Below are 20173 nucleotides of genomic sequence, written 5' to 3' on the forward strand. Positions count from 1 at the left end.
TAGTGCTTAGTGGGATAGTATTTTTTCCTCTATAGAGACTAGCGCCTTTTATAACTTGTTTTTGCTTCCCACTAGTTGAAGATCATCAGGTAAAGATCATACAGTATGGCCATCAATTACACCTTCTCTCTAAACAAGGGACAGCTTGTTAAAATTTGAAATATAATGCTCAAAGTGACTGACAGAAACAAATACAATTATTAAGAACACATCCTATTGATAATATATTCCAAGTGCCCAGTGCAATGCTTGAACCTACAAAGCAGCAGTTTAACTTTTGCATGTGGACCACATTTCTCAATTACACTGGAACATTAGAGAAGTACACTAAAATATTTCACTTTGTATACCTCCAGGTTTGTAAGGTCAATTGCGGATTGCTACATTTAGAGGCAAGAAAAAAAGCTGTACAGAAAAGCTGTATTAGAGTAACTGACCTTTGTCCATATCTATTTTCAGATGTGGGCCAGCAGTTAAGCAAGTTCCTGTCATAAGATCAACTAAACAAATGAACCAGAAAAGAACTATCCTAAAAGATCAAAATGGAAAACTACAAAACCACAAAAAACAGAATTAAAAAAATTGTTATATACTGACCATAATGTTCCATCTGTGCTATCCATTTTCATTCTTCCTCATCTGCTGGGTTCAGATCCCACTTGGCCGGTTCTTCCAGCTCGTGCAATACCGAAACTCTCAAGCTCCTCCATTTACCCATAATGCCCAAGTCATTTAACATACCTCAGATCTTGTTTGCTGCCCCTTATATCTGCAGTGCAGTAAGAAATGATGATATACAGAATCTGGGACTCAAACAAAGGAACAGCAGCTCCTGCAGCATCCTTTGAACTTTCCAAGACTAAAACAAGAGGGGGTTGGTGGTTGAGAAATTGAGGAAAAATGAAAATGGACAACACAGATGGAATGTTATGCTGAGTACATAACTTTTTTATCTGATGTTATCATTTTCATTCATTCCTCAACTTTTGGGACAGACTTCCCAGCTACCTAAATCCCGGGAGGTCTCTAAGGAAGGATATTCCTGAGCACAGATGAGCCAAAGGCTGCTCTTCCCCTAGAGTCCATATCCACTTTGTAATGAGCAATAAAGATATGAGGATTAGCCCAAGTTTCAGCTGCTCAAGTATCATCCAAGGAAGTTCTAGTCAAAAAGCCTAAAGAAGTTGCCATAGACCTGGTGGAGTGGGCTTTTGGTGGTTTAAACCCGCTTTTTTCATATAGAAAAGTAATGCAATCAGTCAACCATTTGGCTAAAGTCACTTTAGAAACTGGTTAGCCTAATTTTGATTCTGAAAAGGATAGAAATAATTGTTCTGATTTCCTCATATGTTTGGTTCTGTGAGATAAAAATGTAATTGTCTGTGAACATCCAATATGTGTAACATATATTCTCCTTTATTTGAGAAATTTGGAAAGAAGACTGGAAGGTTGATAACCTGGTTGATATTGAATTCTGAAACCAGGATGGATTGGCCTGTAAAGCTACTCTATTCATATGAAACATCAAATAAGGAGATGACAGACCCTGTAACTCCAATACCCTTCTGGCAGAAGAAATTGCAACCAAGAAGATAGTTTTCCATGTCAAAAAGTTTAGTTGATACTTAGCTGATGGTTAAAAGGGGGTTGGGTTAAGGTCTACAAAACAATTAATCCCAAGGAGGAGCAGGGTTCTTTAATGTAGGTCTAAGTAGATATGTTCTTCTGAGAAAGGTTTTGCAAAGTTTGGAAGATTTATTTTCTTATTTATTTATTTTACATTTGTTTACCAGAAAAGTCCGACTGGACACTGGTCCTTTTTCAGCAAAGGCCCAGGGAGAAAACTCCAGCAATAAGAAATACAAACATTGTAACAGTTACATAATAGAGGAAATTCAAGTAGCATTCACAGTAAGCAACAGTACGGTTTTAAGCAATACAGTTCTTTAGAGGTTACTTTAACAAAACACATGGCACAAAAGTATGTGCATTTAAAAACAGAGGAACAGGAAGTTACAATAGAAATGAGTGCATAGATTGAGGTAAGATAGTGCCCAATGAGCAAGATGTGGTTACATATATTGAGATTAGAGTTATCCAGGAGAGATGCAAGAACAAAGCCAGGTAGCTACTAAATGAGTAGTTAGGATATTTTTAAATCATACTTTGGAAGAGTTAGAGGTAATAGGGGTTGGCAGTTTATTCCGTATTTTAGGAATGATGTTTGAGAAGAGAGATTCCTGTGCTGAGTTGTTAGCTTTGGTGGTTTCTAATAGGAGTTTATTACTGGAATGGAGGGTTATAGAATTAGTTAATGGTTGTATGAGATTTTGAAGAGCAGAGACTTTATCCAGTTGATCCAGAATTTTGTGGGCAAAGGTTAATTGTTTATAGTGTTGCAGCTGTGGAAGTTCTAGCCATTTTAATTGTTTAAAAGCTGTACAGTGATGTGACCCATGTGTGGCATCAGTTGCAAATTTGGCAGTTTTATTGTAACAGGATTCCAGCTTGGTAAGATCAGTTTTATGGAGGCTGGTTAGTATTGGGGAGGCATACAGCAAAGTAGACAGGAGATATGTGTGGGCGATGGTAGCTTTTGTGGTTCTAGTTAAAAATTGTTTGTTTATGTAAAGAAGGCCTAGCCTTGTGTAGACCTCTTAATGAGCAATATAAATGTCAAATTTCAGATTATTATCAATTCTGACACCTAGCAGTATAGTGTGTGTTATTGGGGTGATAATAGTTTTGTTTTTGGACTCTATACTGAAAGTTAGGTAAGAAGAGGGAGATCTTCTGGGAAAGAAAAGAAGGAGCTTAGTTTTACTGGGGTTTACAATGAGCTGGGAATTGGTGAACCATGTTTCTACAGATAGAAATGAATCTTGGGTTATTTTGTGGAGGTCTTGTAGAGAGGAAGCTGTGCATATTAGAGTTGAGTCATCTGCATATTGTATCACAGAGGCATGAAGAGTGGAGGTGTGGAGTTGACTGGTGAATAGGAAGAAAAGTAGAGGCCCAAGGATGAAGCCTTGTGGAACCTCTAAGACAGCTGGGAGAAGAGTGGAGAGATGATGTCACTACTGTACAGCCTGCTGATGTCCTGACAGATAGGTCTGGAACCAGGTGATAGAGGAGATACTCAGGTTTAGTGAGGAAAGCACACTGATGAGTTTATTGTGATTGATCATATCAAAGACTTTGGATAGGTCTTAAGAATATGGCAGATACGAAATGTCCTTGATTTCTACATTGGTTCAATATAGTTGTGGTGCTATGATAGGGGCGGAAGCCATGTTGGGTATTTGATAATAAATTATGCGTGTGAACATAGTCCATGAGTTGGGTATGGACTACTCTCTCTTGGATTTTAGATAAGGGTGATAGGATGGCAACTGGACAATAATTTGTAAATTCCATGTAATTTCCTCCTTTGTGTAAAGGTATAATGTGGGAGATCTTCCAGACCGCAGGTATTAAGCACTCAGTTATTGATCTGTTAATGAGTATCTCTACTGGGTATGCTATTCCTTCTGCTGCGATTTCCAGAAAGTCAGCTGGGAGGTTATCTGCAGCTAGAGTGGTTGGTTTAAATTTTTGCAGTAGTTTTTTATGGTATCTACAGGCATTGCTTGCAATATAAATTGGCTGGGGGTATTTTGGGAGGGGTTGCTGTGCTGGGGTACTACAGAGACAGGGTTGTTGGAGATATTTTGAGAATTTGCAAGGGCTAAGATAGTTTCTGTAAAGTATTTATTAAATTGGATTGCTATATTATCAGAGTTGCTGTTTGAGGTTGGAGTCATAGCAGTTGGTTTACCTCGTTAGAGAATATTATTAACCGCAGCCAAAAACTTTTGAGGGTTATTTTGGTGTTTTTTTTTCTGCATATTCTGATGGTAGTTGATTTTGTCCTGCTTTACAAGTTTCTTAGTTTTGTTTCACAGTTCTAAGAACGTTTGTCTTGTAATTTGGGTTTGGCTTTTCTTTTGTGGTACTTTCACCAGGCCTTGTCTCTAGCTTTGAGTAAGGATCTACATTCTTTACTTAGCCAGAGTGCATTGTTACCTTTCACTCTAATGGTTCTATGTGGAGCATGTCAGTTTAAAATGTCTAAAATAGAGGTATTAAAGGAGTTCACTGCACCATCAAGTAGTAGCTATTTGAGAGGATCCCAGTTACAGCTTTTTAGAGCAGTAATGAATTTATTTGGGTTAAACATTTTTTTTATTTCTGATAGTGTGGTAGGTGGTTTGGCTGTTTTGGTGAGTATGGGTTCACAGGAGGAAGGTAGGCAGATGGTCACTGAGACCATCAGTAAGACAACCTGGTTGGGAAGATAGGGAGGAATTGTTGACCACAATCCAGTCAAGGATAGACTGACGTTTGGAAAATTTGTCAGTTCTTTTAGGGATGTGATGAGTTGGGTGAACCCATATAGGCTACCATGGGATGCTGGATTCTGAAAGAAGCAGCCTAGCCAGCCTATATAGAAATCACCCATGAGGACCTTTTCTTGTGGTAGAGAATTGGAGGCCCAATGTAGTATGTTGCCTAGTGCAGCAATATTGTCTCTTGGTGGGATATAACCACCAGTGATGTTAATGTTTTTTTTGGGGGTTGATTTTTAATTTGGTAAAGGTTAGTTCTACATTTTCAAAGCCAGGGATGTTTAGCTCAAGGTAGTTTAGTATTAGGTAATCTTGAGTAAGATAGCTACTGCCTCACTCTTTTTGCTTTTCCTGTCTTTGCAAAGTATATTATATCCTGGAGGTACAGTTTTGTTGTTGTTATTGCTGGGTTTTAGCCAAGTTTCTGTTACTACAGCAATGTCAGGAGATGTCAAGATGCTAAAGCTGAATTATTTACTCATATATGAAAATTAGAAATGGCTGCTAATTGTACTCTTACAGTTGAGGAGCTAGCCCCTTTATTGAAAACTGTAGCTAAAAAGTCAAGAACCTTAGAAATCAGTGCTGAAAAGGGGTCTAGGTCTACATTCTGTTTATGTGCCCAAAATACAAATATATTGCATTTACTTTTTTAAACTTTTCTAGTGGAATCTTTGTGGGATAATAATAGAATGTCACAAATAGGGGAAGAGAGACTGGGCTGTCAAGCAATCAAGAGAAATGGTGAACCTGTGCAGTCAGCTTGAGGCCTGAAATGTCCAGATGAGTCATGCCTGTCAGGTGAGACAGTAGGTCTGGAGTTGGTTCCAGGATCCAGGGTGGAAGTAGAAGATGAGACCGAAGGAATGGAAACCAGATCTGATGAGGCCAGTAAAGGGCAATGAGGTTAAGTGTGTTCTTCAGTCGAGATGTTTTTTGAAGAAATTTGAGAATGAGGGGTAATGAGCTTAAGAGTAAAGGAGACCAGAGGGCCAAGCATGAAGAAGAGTATCTCTCTGGGACTCCCCTACATGGTGGAATCAGGGTAAATAATGCGCTACACTTGTTGTTGAAAGGAGATGAAAAGAGATCACAGCATGGTTGGCCCCATCGATGGAAAATCATCTCCACCACCTTCACATTTAGAGGCCAGTCATGAGACATTAGAATAGACCTGCTTAAATTGACAGCAATCACTTTGGACTTTCCCAGAATGTACATTGCTATCAGAAAATGATTGGATGAGATCACCCATTGCCATACTCTCATAGCTTCTGAACAAAGGGGGTAAGATCATGGTTCCCCCTTGTTTGTTCATATACCAGACCACTGACATATTGTCCATCTGAATCGATAGTCTCAGGTGGGAGAGAGCCATGGAAGGGCTGCACTGCTAGAAGGGCAGCTCTCATCTCCAGGACACTAATATGTGTGTTGTCCTCTTTGGGGGACCATGTGCCTTGGGCTGTCCTTCCCAAAAAGTACCCCCACCAGATCTAAGAGGCATCCATGGTCACTGTGGCCTTAGGCTGAGGAAGAACAAAAGGACTGGAATGGATTCACCATAGAAAGTAATTTTTGCAAGCTTGACTGGATAATGGTTGCTGGAAAAGAGACAACTGAGTTCCGAGTGTCCACTGAAGGAATGGAGGATCAGATGAAATGAAAGAGAACTTTGAATGATCTTTTTGACCTGGGACTTAATCGTTTGAACCCTGGACAGAGGGAGATAAACTGTTTGAATGACCATATTGAACAGGGCACCAATAAATTCCAGTATCTGAACTGGTTCAAGTCGAGGTTTGTTGTAATTGAGAGAAATCCCCAGATGAGAACATAGCTGGAGTAAGTAGTCCCGAGCTTGAATCAGAAGATGTCTGGTCAGAGCAGCTATGAGACAGTCATCCAAATATAGAAACACCCGGAATCCCTGTAGTCTCAAGTGAGCTTTAACTACTGCCTTACACTTGGCAAACACCCTAGAGGCTGTGGTGAGAACAAAGGTCAGAGCTCTGAATTAGTAATGACTGTCTCCCAGCCAGAAGTGTAAATATCTCCTGGACAGTCTGTTCATTTTTATATGATAATATGCATCCTGAAGATCTACTAAGTGCACCCAGTCAACTTTGTGCAGAAAACGCAGAATGGACTGAACTGTGACCATCCAGAACTTTGTATAATGACATGATCAATTTAGTTTGCTGAGATCCAAGATTGGTCTGTAGTGCCCTGTTTTCTTTGGCACTAAAAAGAATCTTGAATAAGTTCCAGACTCTTTTTGGTCTGGGGAGACCTCTTTAATGACTCTTTTTTTCTGGCAACTTGTTTGCTTCTAGTGCTGCTGCTTCCCTCTAATTAGGTGGAACATCAGGGATTTTGTTTGAAATGAGGGGGGTGGATGGGAAAATGGTATTACATAGCCTCTGGATATTATCTTCTACACCCATGAGTCTTTCATAATTTCTCACCATGCTCTCTTGTGCAGGGACAGATGACCCCCAACTGCTACCAGAGATGGACTGTCAGGCCTCCTTTCAGGAACACTGATAGAATCTGTCAGAGAAAGTATCTCTAAATCCCTCATTATGCAGACCACCTCTGCCACAGGGAAGGCATCTTCCATTTGAGTTCCTCCCTATGCCTCTGGGGGTACTGTCTCCACATGGATCTTGGAAAGGACCCTGGGATTTTTTGAACCTCATGTTTCATCCGCCTTTTTGGTCCTGGAAAAGGTCCAGTGAGGGGTTGAAAAATGCACACCCACAGCAGACAAGTCTTTTCCTTTCTGCTACCACTTAGAGAGTGTGTCTTTAACTTAGGGGCCAAATAAAGAACTTCTGTCAGAAGGAGCATTGATGAAGGAAGCTTTGAATGGTTCTGCAAAGTCACACAAATGCATCCAGGTATTTCTTCTGATGGAAATGCCTGAACCTGCTGCCCGTCAGGTATCTTCAGCCATATGTGAGATGTCTCATGGATGAATTTGAAATGGACTAAAGGGTAGCAACCTGCAAGGATATAGTGCTCTCTACCTCGGAATATGTGGTCCCAGAGAGAGAGATTTGGAAAGTTTTTTAATCAAATCCCACTGAAGTCTCGTAAAATGTGCCTAGTAATTCAGTGAACTAACAGCGAAGGCCGCTGAAGCATAGACACACTTCCCAAGTCTGTCCAGCATTACAGACTCCCTGTTAGGGGGGTGGACATAGGAACTTTGTTCTGCCAATTCCTTCTTGGTGGCTGCCACCATGACCATGGCATCAACTGGTACTCCCTTACTCCAAAATATTCTATCCTTAGGTGGTGTCAGGATCCTATCTGGTCTCTTAGGGATAGATTCTATCATGTCAGGTTCCTTCCACACCAGTCGAGAGACCAAATCAATGAGTTCATTGGCAGGTGGAGTCACACAGGAGGTAGATGGACTAGCACCAAAGGCCTCTAGGACCACCGACTCCTCTTGGGAAGGGTTATCAGGGGACAAACTACTCCTTTGTTTCAGGAGCTCTAAGATGTCTCCAAATGAGACCGCATAGGGTGGCAATCTGGGAGACCCTTCCCCTTCACCAGAGTCATTGTTCTCTGTCACAGACTCTTGTGGAGAGTCTAGGTGCCTCGTTTATTTCCTCTTCCTAGGAACTTCTTTGGTGGGATGCACCAGAGAACTGTCAGAAGAGATTATTATACCCTGCTAGGTTGAATGGAGACTGGTTTGGGCTGGCTGCCCCAGTGGATCAGATGATTGAGGCTGAGGCTGCAGAATCAAATGGAACTGGGTACTCGGAGACAAAGAGGGAAGAAGTCCGAACTCTGGAAACAGAGAAAACTCTCTCTACTACCTCGAAGGCAGAGAAAAAAATACCAACAGATCTGAAAAGGCACACTTTTTGGCTGCGGTTAATAATATTCTCTAACGAGGTAAACCAACTGCTATGACTCCAACCTCAAACAGCAACTCTGATAATATAGCAATCCAATTTAATAAATACTTTACAGAAACTATCTTAGCCCTTGCAAATTCTCAAAATATCTCCAACAACCCTGTCTCTGTAGTACCCCAGCACAGCAACCCCTCCCAAAATAACCCCAGCCAATTTATATTGCAAGCAATGCCTGTAGATACCATAAAAAACTACTGGAGGAAGGAGTGGGAATCAAGCTGTCCAGTGCCAAAGCTCCAAGGGGCAGAGACAGCTCCAACTGCTTTGGAGTCATATCAAGCACCTCAGAGCTGGCACCAATGCTATGGCTCTCAGAGTCATCTGGCTCCAAATTGCTCAGTGCCAGACCACTCAGAGATACCACTGTAGTCAAAGATGCCAACATCTTCAGATGTGTGGCGGATGGCTCCAGAACTTTCTGGATCCAATGTCTCCAAAACCAAAGGTCAGATCGGAGAAGTAGGTAACAAAGGAGAGGTAGTACTGACAAAGATCTCTGAACCCTTTGGGGTCAGAGCTGGGAGAACTCCCATTTGAATTTGTATCCTGAGGAACTTTCTCATCATCCTGTCTGCATCAGCTTCTGTAAGGCTCTTGGAAGATCAAACAGATGAGGACATGGATGAAGGTCTAGAATGGTGTTAGGTGATGCCAAAAAAGGTGATGGGAGCCGAGAGGTGATTTGATCTGAAAATATTGGAGGTGAGTGGATCCAAGGAGATTTTTTGCTCTGGATTTCAGATCCAAAGCTGCTGGATCTGGTTTTTTGCATGTTTCAAAGGAGGTAATGAAGATGGAGCTGAAGTAGTAAAAGTTGTCAGCTCCAGAGATCTTTTCCAATATTCTCTAGATTGAGATACTCCTCTTTTGTCAATTTATTTGGAGGTTTGAGCCCCAGCAGCTGTGGAAGTAGTATTAGAGGGCAATAAGCCCATATGAGTCAATTTATTTTTCCATTCAATTAAAGCACGGGTATTAAACCCTTTTCAGATGCCACAACTGGCATTGAGTTGAGTAGGCCCTAAACAATATACATACTTTAAATGTGCATCTGAGTTAGGGCAATGTTCTGAAAGTCAAACAAATGAAACTCACAGTCAAGCATATTCAGCCATGATATGTGGTACCACACCACTTTATACATCTGTGTTTATTAGTATCTGTCCAAGACTTACAAATATTATTTCCTGATGGTTAAAGGGTATAGTAGGGCTTTTCTGTTTTGCAGGATACATTAGTAATATACCAGTTGAGACTTGTAAGGTCTAGTGCAGGTGGAATAAAATGCTTAGATTTTCAAGAAACTGAGAATTATGGGTAATACTGCTAAATGCACAGTGGCATGTAATAGACTACAAGTGCTCCCATACTACCATAATAACTTAGCAGTACCTGTAATTAAAATATTTATTTATTTATTTATTTTATTTTACATTTGTTGACTGGGAGAGTCCGACTGGATGCATGTCCATTTTCAGCAGGGGCCCGGGGAGGAAAAGCTCCACAAATTAAATAACAGAATGCAAATAATATTGGTAAACACAAAATATAAAATGTTACATAGTTATGAATTTTAAAAATAACAAAAAACTATCACAAGATTACAATAATTCAGCTGACAGAGACAACCTAAATAAGAGGAGGTGAGGTGAGGCTGTAACATGGAGTAATAGAGTGGGGAAGAGGGTGGGAGTGGGAGGTCAGCCAGGTCTATATCATGAAGTCGAACGTTAAAAACAGCGAATGCACTTATGTCAAACTCTAAAAACCGAAAGCACAGAATGTCGAAGACAAGGAACAGAGATTTTTTTCCCCCAAGGGAAAAAAGGGGAAAAAAATCACTGCACCAAAAACAAAAATCAAATCCACACACAAAATAAGGTTTGGGGGGGCACCTCCCTAATTAAATATGCCAACTAGGAGATCGCACCACAGTGGAGGAAATGACAAAGTCCCAGCAATGTCCCAGCAATTTTTTTCCCTGGGAAACAAATTGCTGCTTCGGCCAGTCGACATTCTGTGATTTCGAATTTTAGAATTCGACATAAGAGCATTCACTGTTTTTAACGTTCGACTTCATGATATAGACCCGGTCAGCCGGGGGGGGCAGTAGAATATCTATGAAAGTTTTAGGTGTTCTTTGAATCGTGTTTTGAATGAAACTGTAGAGCTAGCAGTAGTAATGGCAAAAGGTAAGGAGTTCCAGATTTTGCCTATGTAGTATTGGAAGAGGGAATCATCTGCTGTGTTATTGCTTTTGGCCACCTTGAGAAGTTTTTTTATCAACAGAGTGAAGTTATCTGGGATTGGTTTGTATTTTTAGTAGGTTGGATAGTGCTGGGGTTTTATCTGGTAGTAGTAGACGTTTGTGAGCAAAAGAAAGCTGGTGGAATGATAAGAGGTTAGGGAACTTAAGCCAGTTAAGTTGATGCAGTGAGAGACAATGGTGGGCTCGATAGGGGGCACCGGTGAAAAATGTGGCTATTTGATTGTAGCAGATGTTGAGCTTGGAAATTTCTGTTTTGGATAGCTTGGTGAAGATTGGTGCGACGTACAATAGGGTAGAGAGGAGTTTGAGCTATGGTTGTTCTGGCAGGTTGAGTTAGAAAAGGTTTATTTTTGTAAAGATTGCTGAGTTTTTTGTGGACATTTTTTAATGGTTTGATTTATATGTAGGTCGAATTTGAGGTTATTGTCAATGGTAACCGCTAGCAATTTAGTGTGGGCATCTGGAGAGATGATAGTACCATCTCTGGACACAATATTAAATGAGTTGGATATTGTGGTGTATTTGTTAGGTTTGAATAGGAACAGTTTGGACTTTTTGGGATTAAGAAGTAGGTTTTTGTTAAGAAACCAGGTTTCGATAGAATGGAAGGCTTTTTGGGTGATCGAGAGAAGTTCATGAGGATCATTGGCTGAGCAGCTGACTGTTGAGTCATCTGAGTATTGTAAATAGTGTTGCATCTAGGCAGATGTTGTGGAGATTATTAGTGAAAACGGAGAAAAGAAGGGGCCCTAGAATGGACCCTTTGTCGGACTCCGACAGTAATAGGTAGCAGTGAGGATAGATTGTTGTCCCATTGAACTGCTTGTTGCCTTCCTTGTAAGTAGTTCTGAAACTAGTCTAATGCATGATTACTAAGGCCCAGATTGATGAGGGAGTGGAGTAGTTTAAGGTGGTTGACCATGTCAAAGGCTTTTGACAGGTCCAAGAAAATGTCAGATGATAGTTTCCCTAAGTGTCTGTTTTGGTTAATTTGATTGGTGAAAGAGAGTAAGGCTGTGGTTGTGCTGTGGGTGGGGCGGAATCCATGTTGCATGGGAGAGAGAAGTTGGTTATTAAGTAGGTATAGCATGAGTTGGTGGTGTATGCTTTTTTTGAGTATTTTTGGTAGTGGGGACAGGATGGCCATCGGTCAATAGTTGGACAGGTCGGTGGATGTACCACCTTTATGTAGGAGGTTTTCCAGATTGGTGGGATGGTATGTTCAGATATGGATCTGTTGAGGAGGATAGAGATTGGGTAGGCGAGTTTATTGGCTGCCAGCTCTAGGTATTGTGCAGGGATGCAGTCAGCTGCTAGGATGATAGGTTTAAGTTCAGTTAGTAGTCTTTTGACATAGTTGGTGGTGATACATTGGAAATTGAAGGTTGTTTTTGGTCTAACTACAGGTTCGGAGAAATTGGTGGTGGTAGTAGTGGGTTGGTTTTCAGCTAGTTTGAATATGGTTTTTATGAAGAATTTGTTGAATGAGTTAGGTATATCTGTGCCATTGGTATTGGAGGTTGGAAATGGTATAGAGGGCTTGCCAGGGTGGAGCAGTTTATTTATTCCTGCCCAGACCTTTTGGGGTCGTTTTGATGCCTGTTTTGCAGTTGTAGGAAATAGTTATTTTTATCCAGGAGAATAGTTTTTTGTTTCATTTCTAAGTTTTTGGAATTGCTCCCTATCTGCTAGAGTTTTAGTGGCTCTCTATAGGTGCCAGGCTCTATTCCTTTTTGCTATCTCTTTTTTAGTTTCTTTGGTCCAGGGGACATTTTTCATTTTGAGTTTAGTAGTACGAGCTGGAGCATGATTATTTAAGATCTGTAGGAAAATACTGTTGAATTCAGTCACTGCTTGATCTAGGGGTAGTACTTTTAGTATGTTCCAGTTATGGTGTTTTAGTTCAAGTTTGAAGTTGAATAGGTCAAAGTTATTTTTGTTCCGGGTAATTTGTAATAGGGGGTAGAGTTGGTCTGAGTTTTGTATTTTAGTAAGAAGGTGGGCTGATGGTCGCTAAGGGTGTGAAGAAGGTCTCTTGCATGGAATGGAGTGTTTGCCTTATTTATCAAGATCCAATCTAGGAGGCTTTCTTTGATTTTACTGTTTCCTAGTCTAGTGCTAGACTGAATGATTTGGTAGAAGTTATAAAGTTTAATATGGGTGGTGGGGTTAGTAGTTGAGCATGTGTTCCAGTCAATATTAAAATCACCTAGGATGATGGTTTCTTGGGGTAGATTTTGATTTACCCAGTGTTCAGGATTTTTACTTGCAAGACAGTTGTAGCTTGCATTCTTAATATTTGAGAAGGCATATTTATAAAATTGTTTCTCAGATATATTCTGATGGCTCTTTAAAGGTGTTTGGTGATTATTTTTGCATATTTTCCCTCTGATTCACAGAGAAAATTGCTCCTACCTCCCAACAATCACCAGCTAATGGTTTTATTCCTTGCTTTTGAATAAATGCACTTCTGTAACAATTGTACACTAGATTCCTGCAAATTCTGTCATATATTTTGTAGATATGCGTCTAAAAATTTTGTTTAACCAGACTGCCAGAGTAAGGAAGATGATAAAATGAAAATGGAGACGTGATGTTTTAACTTCAGAAATTTGTAAAGACATTTTAGGAGTGACTATTTTCTGAAATTTTGCCAATGATATTCTAGAAGTTTTAGCCTCCATCAATAGTAGGTATAGCTACATATTAAACAAAATCCAAATAGCTATTCTTTGTTTATGTATTTATTTACTTACTTCCTTTTGTTTACCTAGATGGTCTAGCTGGGCACTCAGGCCCATTTCCATTGGAGGCCTAGGAAGAAAAGTTCCATTAGAGTTACAAAAAAAATTGCAAACATTATAAAGAATTTACAGAGAAAAAAGAATCCATTCCTTAAAAGTAGAACTGGGGCTGTAGAATCATCCAGTGGGTAATACGATCAAGACAGAGGTTAATTACAATTTGATTTCTGTAGAAGTGTTATGCAATAATAAACACGTTGCATTAACATATGCAGCAAAATACAACTTTCATTTAAAAAAGAGCAATGAAAAACAGTATACAGTTATACATATAGGATTTATTTACATTTACAGGATAAGGTAGGAGTACTGGAAAGTTAGTGGTTGGTGATAGTCAACAGATCTGAGAGACAGAGAGAGAGTCAGTCAGGGCTGAACAAGAACAGAGCCAGGAGTGTAGGTGCTGTTTTAGGTTTTGCTTAAAGCTATAAGCACAGCTGCCCTGTTTTAGTGGGATAGACAGGGTGTTCCACTCTCTGTTGACACAGAAGGAGTATTGTGAGTCTCCAGCTGTATTATGGTATTTAGAAGTTAGGTAAAGGTAACATTGTGGGGAGTAGTGCTTGAAAAATGTTTCGTAGAGAAGAGCATCTGTGTGGTTTGTATATTATTTGTGGGCAATTTAAAGTTGATTGAATGTAAGGTGATTAGGTAGTTCTAGCCAGCTGATCTTCTTTAGTATTAAGCAATGGTGAGTACAGTAAGATGTCTTAGCTCCAAGCTTGTCTGTTTTGTTAAAACATGCCTCTAATTTATTTATTTGGGTGACTTAAATGTTGGTTAATGTGGGTGATACACAAAGAAGGGAAGTGAGAATGTAGGATGATGCTAAAGATTTTCTTGATGAGTCTGTGAGGTAAGGTTTGTTCCTGTAGAGGAAGCCCAGTTTTTGATTAATTTTCTTGATGATGTGGGTAATATGCAGGTCAAATTTTTGGTTATTGTCTATTATGACTCCTAGTAGTTTGGTATTTGTTAAGTATATATGTTGATGTTGCTTGTTGAAGTAATATTAAAGGGTATGCAGAATGTTGAAAGAGATATGGGTGTGAAAAGTATTAATTTTGTTATTTTGGCATTTAGAAATAGCTGATCAGCTTTTAGCCGTACTTCTATGGAAGTAAAGGAGTCTTGAGTCATTTGTTGAGGTAGTAGTAGATCTGAGGCTGTGCAGATGATGGTGCCATAGTCAACATATTGTACTAAGGTGGTAGGTTTGCCAGCTTTGGGCAGGTTGTTTGTAAAAATATTGAAAAGTACTGGTCCTAGAATGGACCCTTGTGGTACACCAGTGGAAACAAGGAGGAAGGGGGATAGGTTCTGATTCCATTCAATGGCCTGTTTTCTGTTGGGCAGATAGGTACAGAACCAAGGAAGAGCTGAAGGAGACAGTGACAGGGAATTGATTAGGGGTTGATGGGTTACTTTGTCAGGAACAGGGTGGATATAAGGTTACCATTGCTCCTATTGGTATTTATGGTTTCTGACAAACTAAGCAAAGCTGTTCTTGTACTGTGGTGTGGGCAAAAGCCATGTTGTGTGGGGCAGAGTACGTTGTTGTTTATGAGATTGGCTAGGAGGTAGGAGTGCATGCATCTTTCTAAGATTTTGGACAGAGGAGAGAGAATTGCAATGAGATTGTAGTTTGAAAGGTGTGTGGCTAATCCACCTTTGTGAAATGGTATAATATGTCATTTTTTTCCAAATAGTGGGTACATAGTTTTCTGTGACAGATCGATTTATTAACATTGCGATGGGGTATGCCAGGATATTAGCATCTAACCTAAGGTGCTTTTCTGGGAGTTTGTCAGCAGCTGGTGCAGTGGTTTTCAGTATTTGAAGGTATGTTTTGATAGCCAAGCTAAGTATTTGGTGGAAAGAAAACAGAGGGGTATTGCTGGTAGGGACAGAGAGATGGGAGGGTGAATTAGATTCTAGTAGGGTAAGGACAGATTGAATGAAATATGTGTTGCTTCTGGTGTCTATGGGGTCTGTGCTTTTCTGTTTGTGGTAGGATATGGGGTGGTTTAGGTTTGACCGGGATATAGTAGAGTTTGTATGGTTGTCCAATATTGTTTGGGATTGTGGTTATGTTTGCCTTTAATTAAGTGAAAGAATGCAATTTTGTCTAGTTTGACCTGCTGTTTATATCGATTTCTATATTGTCTAAAAGTTTGCAGCTTTTGTTGTGTTCTGTCTTTATACCATGACTTCCAGGTTTGTCTCTATTTAGCATGAGCTGTTTAGTTTCTTTGTTAAGACATGGAGCAGAGTTACTTTTGGTTCATTTTGTTCTTATGGGAGCTAACTCATTCAGTATCCTAAGGAATGTTTTATTGAAAAAGGTAACAGCAACTTCTAGTGGTAGTTTTTTTAGAGTATTCTAGTTGTATTGGGAGAGGTCATTTATAAATGTACCTTTGTTAAAAGAGGAGAGGAGTATCTATGTACTTAATTTAATACTGTATGTTTGGGGGGGGGGGTAATTTGTCTTGTAATAAATCTGGGGAGATGGTCACTGATGTTGTCTGGGAGAAAGCTAAAGGATATTATTTTTGAGGGTGAGGTGGTAAAGATTCAGTCTAGTAGTGAGTGCCTGTTTCTGTGTTTGTCTATTCTAGTGGGTGAGGTTATTAGTTGAGTGAAACTGCATAGGTTAATGGAGAAGGTAGAGGAGTCAGTGTTTACTAGCCTATATTCACATCCCCAAGTATAATAGTTTATTTATTTTGTGGAAAACCATATTTAAGAATGGGAATTTTGTTGTCTGGGGGAATATATAATGAAGGAATGCAAAAAGGTGTTGTGCTTGTTCAGGTGTAGGGTGGTAATAAATACTTCTGTGTTGGGATAGTTGGAGTGACTCACTCAGTATCTGGTGATGTTTAGTGTGTTTTTAAAAAGTATAGCAAACCCTCCAGCTTTTTTGTATACTCTTTCATTTCTTATTATACTGTATCCTGGGAGAATGATTTTTTTCATCTTTAATGTTTGGTTTTAGCCAAGTTTCAATGATGATTAGAATGCCTGGGTTATATGCTACAATACATTCATGGAGATGTGGAATTTTGCTGTAGATGCTTCTGATGTTTATATACATTAATAGTAGGTTGTGGTTAGAATTAATAAGTTGTGTTGGTAATAGTTCCAACTGATGTGTTACAAGGGGTTTGGTTGGTTTGAAAGGATGCTCCACAGTTAGAATGGATGTCTCTACAGAGTGGCAGAGTAGACACGTGGTGAGAGAAGCTGTACCATTTTTTATTTTATCTCTTAGGTCTTATACTGATATATGGGTCTAGTCATTCTCTTTGATGTAGTTGTAGCTAAAGAGGGCCTGAGTTCTGACTGGGCAGAGACTGTGTGCAATTTTGTAGTTGTGTGGATGTTTGTTGACTATGAATATAGAGTTGGGGAAAATAGACTGATAGGGAAGGGGGGTGTGGTAGGATTTTGCAATGGTGAATATGCTTAGTATTATTGTGAAAGTAAACTGAAGGAGTAGCACATTATATTTAAGTTAGGAGAAGATAGAATTAGCTGGGTGGAAGTTACATTCTATATTTGTTTGAGTAGATGGGAGAAGTGAGTTAGGTGGGCCTGTGATATGAGTTTACAACTTAAGGAGTTAGGCCAGTTGGGTGCCTTAGTGAATGTGGTTGGTTGTTTTGTTTTAGTGATTGGGGCTATAATGGTATAAATTTAGATGAAGTGGGGTGGGTGAGTGGGAATAGGTGTCAGGGTATGAGAGCAGTCTGAGAAGATGGTACAGCTGCCATAGGTGGAAAAAACATTGTGTGTAAGCCTGAAAGTTATATGAAAATGGGCAGTAAAACTGTACTTCAGTACTGAGGTGAAAGAAGAGATTTAAGTGTATTGTGAGTATGCAAACTATAAAGTTGTACAAGATAGACAGTAGACTGAGGTAGTATGGGAAAAGAAAGTTTGGAAAAATGCGGAAAGAACTTTTTCTTAGCTACTTTTAAAGCTAACCACATTTAATTCTCAAAGTAGAAGCTGTTCATTAGCTAAAGAAAACTTCAGGCCTTGGAAAAAAGAAGAAGCAAACCAACATAGAACTTCCTATACAGGCAAAGAGGGAGAATCACAAATGCAGTAGATGGAAAGAGCAATTAAGAAAGTATAGGCTGCCAGCAAGAGTAGGGTATAGCTCATTAATAAGAGGGAAGGGGAGTGATAAAATAAAGGTACAGTGAAGGCTATTTTTGATTCTAGTTCAACAGCCAAAAAGCAGACCACTATGTACAGGCCAAGTAGAGAGGAGACAGTAAACTTTGCATAATTTTTAATAGAGCATAATTAGGGTAACAGACCGAAACACATAAACTCCCCTTATACTGAAAAAAGGACAAGTCTCTATGTGTTTGCATTGCTGGATGTTATATTTACTCTAATGTAGTCTTTGGGGCAAGGTGGGGGTGGGGGGATTCAGTCCATGACTATACTGAATAAAAGAGAAGTCTGTATGCATTTGCCGGGCTAAATGCTGTATTTATCTGTTGCAGTGCTTGGGGGTGGGGAGTGTTCAGTCCATGACTATACTGAATAAAAGACAAGTCTGCACACGTTTGCATGGCTGAATGTTGCATTTATTCTGTTGTAGTCTTTGGGGCAAGGTTTTGGTTCATGACTATACTGAATAAAAGACAAGTCTGTACATATTTGCAGATATGGATGCTGCGTTTATTCTGTTGTAGTCTTTGGAGTGGGGTTTATACCTCTCAACTGTACAGATTTTTGCAGATTTTCCAGATTTTTGCCTCATATTTTTGGATTGTTCCTCATACAAATTGTGCTTTTTTGACAAATCACTGGAGTGATCTAAGGATTAAAGTCACTGAATAATAGCATGTATTTGAGTTTCAGACTTCATATCCTTCTGAAAATTAATGCTAACACAAAACCTGTTAGTCTAGTAACTTTCTAAGTCTATACAAGCAATATTTAAAATGTGTCCCTATTTTTGGGCTTTTGTCCCCCCATTTTGTCAGGCTTTGTCTAGATTTTTTAAGCTGAGAGGTTGAGAGGTATGGCAGGGTTTTGGCCCATGACTATACTGAATAAAAGGCAAGTCTGTACAACTTTGCAGGGCTGTGTGCTGTATTTATTCTGCTGTAGTCATTGGGGTTGGGGTGGGGGGGTTCAGTCCATGATAATACTGAATAAAAGACAAGTATGTACATGTCTGTAGAAATGGCTGCTTTATTTATTCTGCTGTAGTCTTTGTAGTGGTCGGGGTTTCAGTCCAGGACTGTCGGCAAGTGCAAGTGGCTGAGGGTGGACAGTTAGTTATCTTCTCTAAACAGAAGCAGAAGTATAAGAAATGCAGAGTATCAATTGAAGATCGTCATTCTTTGACACAGAAATAATGAAAGACCAAAAGAGTTTGACCATGAAGACTGAAAAATTATGATGTGCAGTCAAGACCATATGATGAAGATTTTGAAAAGCTGAAAGGAAACTAATGCCAGAACCAGTTTCTTTGCAGTGGGATGTACCCCCCCCCCACGCCACACTCCTCCTGCTAATTATATATATAACCTCTCCAAGATCATAGTACAGTGAGGAAAATTACATTCCCTGATCCCCACTGTACTCTGATCTCAATACAAACAGCTTGACTTTGCAAAACATCAATGCATGGTCGACTACATAAGGTTCAACGTTTTGAAAAGTCAGTCTTCTAAAGTAGGCCTATTTAGACTATTTTCTTTGCCCTCTTTTGATATGTTTTTGATATTTGTAAAATCACTGGTAATTTTTTTGCATTAACATTGAAAGTAATCTGTTTTTACTGCTTTTATCATCACAAAAAGTAAAGACGAGCTTTGGTTTGTAGTTCAAAATAAATTTTCAAAGTGGTAAAACAACACCATAAAAAAAGAAACTTTACATTTCTTTTAAATGTCCAATGACAGTCCATATTAATAGCAGCTGTGTTTGCTAAGTGGTTCTTCTATTTGCCACAGTTTGTATTGTGCTTTTTATTGCTTGCATAGAATTGTAGCTAAGCTATGTTTGGATTAAACTTTGTTTTTATCTTTTTTCAACAGAATGATTTTGGAGGTCACAGAAGCCTTATCAATAAATGGACAACTTATTTAAAAGCTCGCTTGATATGCTCTGTACCAGGACCAAATGGCATCGATACTCACTTTGATGAATTACGTAAGCAGCAAATATTTATAGAAATCATTATAATGAGACTCCAAATCAATCCAGAAGAATAAAAAGTGGCATCAAAATTTGCATATATTTTATTTTTTCTGCTATAAATTGTTCATAGCTTTGCTGATCATCGTTAGTAGTACAGTAATGGCTGCTGACCAATACAATGTTGATAATCTATAGTAACAGTATACCTTCTAATGTATAGTTGTGTGCTTCTATACATTTTATTGAGTTCACAGAACAATATTTTTTTAACTGCCTACTACTTGTAGAATGAAATTAAGTGAATCAAGTATGTTAGGTACTTTCTGCAGTGTGCTCACGTCTTTCAGTATATTGTATCAAAACATATTAATCCTTTAAAGAAGGGGGAGGTGAAAGAAATAAATAGAATACACTGTTACTCTTTCTGGGAGAATGCATTTTGTCAGAGTTGTTCTATGTTGAAATTAAAGATCATCTGGTCATAGCAGTAGTCTGATTGAGCAGTCTAAAATCACTTCAGAAGTCAAGCCAAATTAGTTGTACTGCTGGGCACATCTCTAAAGGATATTAAAACTATATATAGAATGCATTCAT

The 20173-nt window shown here is 39.2% G+C and overlaps 1 protein-coding gene across 1 annotated transcript in view; it reads left to right on the forward strand.

The window, feature by feature from the left end:
• Positions 1-20173, forward strand: part of SEMA3A (semaphorin 3A) — a 1172288-nt gene that overhangs the window by 888871 nt on the left and 263244 nt on the right. Inside the window, exon 8 of the mRNA XM_044088352.1 lies at positions 19477-19591. Within this exon, the coding sequence (XP_043944287.1) occupies positions 19477-19591 (115 nt within the window). The remainder of the gene's footprint in view (positions 1-19476; positions 19592-20173) is intronic.

This window comes from Protopterus annectens, chromosome 11.part0 (assembly GCF_019279795.1).
Source record: "Protopterus annectens isolate FY-2018-M chromosome 11.part0, PAN1.0, whole genome shotgun sequence".
NCBI classification, from domain to species: domain Eukaryota; kingdom Metazoa; phylum Chordata; order Ceratodontiformes; family Protopteridae; genus Protopterus; species Protopterus annectens.